The sequence below is a fragment of the Wasmannia auropunctata genome, unplaced genomic scaffold (assembly GCF_000956235.1).
Source record: "Wasmannia auropunctata unplaced genomic scaffold, wasmannia.A_1.0 LD334208.1, whole genome shotgun sequence".
Classification (NCBI taxonomy): Eukaryota; Metazoa; Arthropoda; class Insecta; order Hymenoptera; family Formicidae; genus Wasmannia; species Wasmannia auropunctata.
In genome coordinates this window covers 469,650-476,459 of record NW_012028682.1, presented here as the reverse complement: position 1 = coordinate 476,459, position 6,810 = coordinate 469,650, and the positions used below count along the sequence as shown (strand labels likewise).

The 6,810-nt window shown below is 31.2% G+C and overlaps 1 protein-coding gene across 1 annotated transcript in view; it reads left to right on the top strand.

Moving 5' to 3' along the window:
- The first annotated feature begins 749 nt into the window (after positions 1–749).
- LOC105459161 (mitogen-activated protein kinase kinase kinase kinase 3) overlaps positions 750–6,810 on the top strand; it is an 11,197-nt gene continuing 5,136 nt past the window's right edge. The window contains exons 1-11 of the mRNA XM_011704942.1: positions 750–1,101; positions 1,181–1,238; positions 1,548–1,703; positions 1,962–2,194; positions 2,279–2,542; positions 2,657–2,852; positions 2,940–3,043; positions 3,133–3,200; positions 3,894–3,977; positions 4,863–4,901; positions 6,141–6,194. Of these exons, the coding sequence (XP_011703244.1) occupies positions 988–1,101; positions 1,181–1,238; positions 1,548–1,703; positions 1,962–2,194; positions 2,279–2,542; positions 2,657–2,852; positions 2,940–3,043; positions 3,133–3,200; positions 3,894–3,977; positions 4,863–4,901; positions 6,141–6,194 (1,370 nt within the window). The 5' untranslated portion in view covers positions 750–987. The remainder of the gene's footprint in view (positions 1,102–1,180; positions 1,239–1,547; positions 1,704–1,961; positions 2,195–2,278; positions 2,543–2,656; positions 2,853–2,939; positions 3,044–3,132; positions 3,201–3,893; positions 3,978–4,862; positions 4,902–6,140; positions 6,195–6,810) is intronic.

Sequence of the window (6,810 nt, the reverse complement as noted above, 5' to 3'; positions counted from 1 at the left end):
ATATAATACAATATAATTTATAATATAATATAACATAATATATAATATAATATAACATAATATATATAATATAATATAACATAATATAAATAAAATGAATTAAAAAGAAGTACCAGTTAAAAATTATATTTGAAAAGATAATTTATACTTTTAGGCTTCCATCAAATATAAATTGCAAGATAAATTATTTTATCATAATTATAATTATTACAATTACATATTTTATACACCTAGCATAAAATAGAACAATATACATATATGACATGGAAAAAATTCGAAGACTGTGTTACCCGGAAATATCTGTAATCTGTGAGAGGACATAATTTTCGAATGCGCAATTTTTCAATAGTAGTCTCGATAGGTGGATTGAGGTGGATGCAGCACAGACACGCACCAAAAACTGTATACCCGCGGTGCAGAAAAGTGAATGTTGCTATGTAGTTTACATTCATTTCTTCAGGAGGCGTAAGTGCACGAGGGCATTTGAAGTATGACCGATAACGTGCAAAAGGCCATTATGTGTATTACGTCCTCTCTCTGGTTTCTCTCTGATAAATGAGTCTGGGATGCAGGTAGTATGCTTTTCATTTAACGACACAAGTTGACACGATAAACGTTATTTTTTTTGTGTCGTCACTGGATATGTTGAAAAAAAGATACAAAGTGACGCTTGTGTCGATAAATGGAAAGCGGTCGTAGTGTAGTGTCCCAATTAGTCGTCAGCGGCCTCAGCGCTCAGCGCCAGTCAACGCGCATGCGCCAACAAGCGTTTCAGCTGTTGCGGACAAATGGCGACGTTTCGACGGATGGTGTGACATTCCGACGGGCTAAATGTTCCCGCTACGCTGCCCGGACGCGGCTGCATATACACGCGTATCGATTCGGGGACGCTGAGGACGGAGCTCTACGGCACGCAGCCCTGGACGTCTCGCTCTTATCTCCCTTCCTCTTTTTTTCTTTCTCGCTGCGTCTTTCTCGCCGCTCGCGATGGCTGCGGTGAACGCAAACGCGCTGTCCAGTGACATAAGCCGTAGGAATCCCCAGGACGAGTACGAGCTCATCCAGAGGATAGGCAGCGGGACCTACGGCGATGTCTACAAGGTCAGTGTTTCCTTTGGCTTGGCCCTCCCGTCAGTGGGTACCGTGACAAGACGCCAATTACCGTGTTTCTGTTCCGCAGGCTAAGCGGCTCTCCATGAATGACCTCGCGGCGATTAAGGTTATCAAGCTGGAACCAGGTGAGCATAATGTCCACCAAGTGTCCGCGATTTCTTCTGATCGTCGCGATTGACTTCTCCGTTTGAATTTGTCAATTTTTTTTTTTGCACAAGATACTCTTTTTGTAAAGTGTCATTCCAATTTTTTGTACAAGTTATGTGAAGATATAAGTTAAGATATAAGTTATGTTATATGTATATGTTTTCTGATATTTAGATTATCTGTCTCGTGTGTACTTTGTCCTTGTGATAAAAGTGCTGAGCTGTTACAAATTTCAGTGTTACGAAGTAGAATAGTTTGCAACAACTGTGTGTGTGTGTCTCTTTTAGGTGATGACTTTGCAATCATTCAACAGGAGATCCTAATGATGAAGGACTGCAGGCATCCAAATATTATTGCATATTATGGCAGTTATTTAAGGAGAGACAAGTTATGGATATGTATGGAGTATTGCGGAGGTGGATCGTTACAGGATATATATCATAGTATGTAAAATTTATTTATTATGTAAGGTTAGAAAAAAAAAATACATTGTTCAGTTTTAATAGCATGAAATATTTGAATAACCGTAAAATGTTAGAAGAATAGTGATTTGTGATAATTTATAAATGTTATTATATATATAATATAGAAGATTACAAAATATGCAATATGTATATATGATATATATAACATGTAGTCTTAAATTATTTAAATTTATTTCTAATACAGTTGTATAATATTGAGTTTTAATATGTTTCTAGTAACTGGACCATTGACAGAAATACAAATAGCGTATATGTGTCGGGAGACTCTCACTGGTTTAGCATACTTACATAGCATGGGCAAGATGCATCGTGATATTAAGGGTGCCAATATACTATTGACTGAAGCCGGTGATGTAAAATTGGCAGATTTTGGCGTGTCGGCACAGATCACTGCGACGATTAACAAGAGAAAGAGTTTTATCGGCACACCTTACTGGATGGCTCCTGAGGTATGTTCTAGTTTTCAGTGGTACTTAACAAATAAGTTTTACAATTACATTAGCCAACATAGCTGATATTTTTGTCATGTATAGGTAGCAGCCGTGGAAAGAAAAGGTGGTTACAATCAATTGTGTGATATTTGGGCATGTGGTATAACCGCGATTGAATTGGCGGAATTGCAGCCGCCGATGTTCGATCTACATCCAATGCGTGCCCTATTTCTCATGTCCAAATCTGGCTTCAAGCCACCGACACTGAAGGATCGCGACAAATGGAGTCCGACGTTTCATAACTTCGTTAAAATTGCCCTTACAAAAAATCCAAAAAAGAGGCCCACAGCAGAGAAATTGCTTCAGGTTATTCTTAGTTTATTATTATAGATGTGATTCATCCATAAGAAAAAGATGTATCTTGATAAAGTTGCATCAACGTATATGCATATAGTATATAGGAAGTGTTTTGAATTGTAGCATGCGTTTTTCCAAGGGGAGATGAGTAAGAGACTGGCTTTAGAATTATTGCAAAAAGTATCCAATCCCAGCCATATGTTCACGGATATGGAAGCCGACGAAGATGGGGCTGTGCCCAATGTTCCACAAAGAATAGCCTCACGTCACACCGCAAGGCCTAGGCCAAAAAGTCCCATATCGCAACTGGATAGTGACGGTAAGATTAATAATAATGAAGTAATGAATGACGAATAATACGTCTTACACTATACATAATATAATTGCGATCATGATTTGCTTGCAGATCAAATTAATATTGATGGAGGGACATTACATAGAGACTCCGTATCACCATCTGTGGATAGTAATCCAGCATGGGATATTATGGATATCATGAATAACGTCAAGGTAAGTTAATTGCAATATAACATTTTTCCAATATTATAATGATTACCGTCAATAATATTGAACATCTGATTTCATATACATACGTACAGGCCGTGCATAATTGTGATGTGCATCCAGATTGTGGGATTGGATCTGCGTTTGAAGACGTCCAGGAAAAGTAAGTTGTTTTTTATTTTATTCCATCCATTCTTATCGCACACGCACACACACGGTGTGCGAAAAACCTCGAAAGTATCAAAGCTTCCTTATTACTTTCATTAATATGGTAGTTGCTGTTTTGTTCAAAATTGTAAATATTTCTGCCTTATAAATATGCCAGAAATCGTTACCTGCATAGAAAAATTTTATAGACTTACGTAATGTACATATTTACGCAATATATATTATTTTTTATATGTACATATTTAAAGAGACATAGAATAAGTTATAAATTCAACACAGTCATTGCTAAACAAGACAGCAATATTAGTATACATTTTATAAAAGTCATAAACATCTATTATCATGGCTGATGGTAACTAATAAGTACATTGCATATGGCATGTGTGCTTATGCTTGAATCATGTCATATTAGTTGTCAAAATGAAAAAAATATGTACATACATTACTTTTACACTTGAAACAGCAGCACATCATATTCTGAAAAAATAAGTACGGAAATTTTTTTAATAAAACGAATGATTGAAAAGATATTGAATTTTTGAGTATAAATATAAATTTTCAATCTTTACTCTTTATATTATTTTTATTAAATTGTTTTTTCTTGCTCTTATCACGAATTAAAACTATTTTATTGGAAAAATTGTGATAGTATATTTTTCAAAACTTATAGTATACTTATTTTTGTCAGTACACTTGGCGCGATTCTTAAGACAAGTAAAATATCGAAACGTCATAGCAAAACTGGCACAGAGATATTTCGTATGTCTTTAAGGTAATAGAAACATTAGTTTGAAGTGAAAAGTTTTTTTTATTTTTTCACTTAAAAATGTGCTTTTATATACCAAAACAGATTATGCTATTTACATTCACTTAAAATGCTTGAAAGGCTTTGACTTGTTTGTCCTTGTGAATGATGGAAAAATCTTGTAATATTAAAATAAATCAAACCTTAATTTTCTGTGACATAGAAAATATTATCAAAGTGATAAACATTAAATATACTCATTATTTGGATAGAGTTAATACTAAATATTTAACCAGGCTTTTAACTAAGTATCTATAATTAAATAATGTAAAATATTAATTATTTTTATGTAACAAAAAGATAATTTTGTATGTATTGTACAGCAACTTTCGAAATAGATTTAAGTGTATTTTACATATACAGAATTTTAATACACTACTTTTTGCATGTTAGGCAATAAATGTGATTGCTTGTATGACGTTGTGCATGATTGATAGCAAAAGTTGTTATGTATTTTATTAAAATAAGAACAATCACTACAAAATATATACATCATCATAATTCATCTACTAGAATTACTCATTCTAAGGTAATATTAAATGATGATTAATTCTGTGCATCTGTAATAATATTCTTTCCTAAGTATTTTAAAAAAATTTTAATGAGAAATTTTTGAAACTCTCTTAGATCGTTAGGTCGTTTAGTTTGTACGGAAATTGAGATTATTCTCATATTCTCGATATATTTTAACGTAGTATTCGGTCATAAAATAATATTTATATCCTGCGTCTGTTAATCCTTGTTCCCATAGCATACCTGCCCTAAATTTTGTTTTCTAATCCATTCCCATTATTCTTTATATATTTTGAATTTTTCTGATCAGTTTGTAATTCTAATAATTTCTCCCAACAGGAGTCTATTGCAGTACATTGATGAGGAGTTGTTGCTAAGGTATTGGCAGGTAACCCTTTTCCCTTGCACCTTGCACCTTGCACTTATCTCTCCTAATTCCGTGGATAATTTTTGTAAATTGCATTATTTAGACGATTAATTTGTCATTTACGTTTCTCGCTTACGTTTCTTTGTTTTGATATCTTATTTCTTTTATTGCAAATATTTAAATGCATGATTTCAATATTTAACAGGAAATATTACTTTTTGTTAAGTTTGTTAATTTTTACTTAACTCCTTTGAAATTATATATATAATTTTATATATATAATTTTCAAATTATCCTTTACGTTGCATTTAAATTGAATAGGGAATATATGATCCGTATGATTTTTAAATGATATTTAAGAAAACTAAATGCATTTAAAAAAAGAGGATTATACATTTAGATAAAATATTTTAACTAAACGACATTGAAGTTAAATGTAATAAAATAACTAATAAAATAATACAATTATATCATTTTTTTTATATCATAATTATATCATTACAACAAAACTCTAAAACTAAAAAAGGAAATACAACTGAAAATCACGAATTCAATCAACATTGACAACAACAACAGTGTGATCTATAGAAAAACATTAATGTGCACAATTTTTAAGTAGATATAGTATGAATTTCCTGTTACGTATTTGATGTTATTTGTTGCATGTTAGTTTCTTCAACATTCTGAATACACAAAATATTGCTACGGTATATCAGCCATACTGGTGAAGGAAGTTTATATATGTGTATGTGCGCGCGCACAAACTTACATGTTACACAAGATGTTTATTCATTAAACACGCCACGCGTACACACACACACACACACCCACAAATTTACATGTTACACAAGATGTTTATTAATTAAATTTTCTATTATATAGGTTTATATTTATAACTACTTATCACACTGGAAATTTAAAACGCGATTTGCAAACATCAATTGCAATTACGATTGTAAATTTAATATATGTAATGAAATAGTATATTATATTTTTATATAGAAAAATGTGTCGACATTCATTTAATCATTTTATAATAATTTTTTATGTAAAAATGTAACACATTTGAAAAGCAGAAACCGTATCCATCTTTTTACTAATTTTTTAATTATTTTATTTATATATTGACATTATTAAATACGTTGTTTATAAAATTCCAAAATTTACTTACACATAATCGTACTTTGAGTAGCACTACAAAATTAGTTTATAATTTTATAGTATATGACCACAGTTTCATATGTGTGCAGGGGGAATGCAATGTCGATGGTTGGTGGGCATTGCGACCAGCTATATTCCCTGCAGTAAGTAAATAATAAATTACAGTAACCAAGTTTATTTTCGATTTTTCAGTTAATATATCATTTTGAAAGTATAATTTATTTTATTATGGATGACTAATTGAAAACATTAAAATGTAGAAACATGTACAAGAGAACTTAACCGTATTATGCAAGTTATTATTACTTTATTAATATATTTACATTTAAAATATAAATATTTAAATATCTTTTATTAAATGATACAAGTACAAAAAAGAGACAGAGATGTTTGATTCTGTTATGTGGGGAATATTAATGGCTGACGTATCTGTCCCTGCGTATGATTTATTTATAATTTATTTAATAGTATATGTTAAATTTATTCATATATTTCATATATTCCATAACACCAATAAGTCTTATATGTTCGTTTGATCATATTAACATCTTAATAATGCGATTGCCTCGTGTACTAAAATTTGCTAGAAATGTGCAGCTTTACATCTCTAACTTACTTTTCCATTTTATTTGACTTTTTCACAAAAAGCTATTCTATATCCCAAAAAGAATATATAGTCCGAAAATTTATTTTATAATTTATGATATATAAATCATTAACATATATATGTAAAGTGTGTATATATATATATATATATAT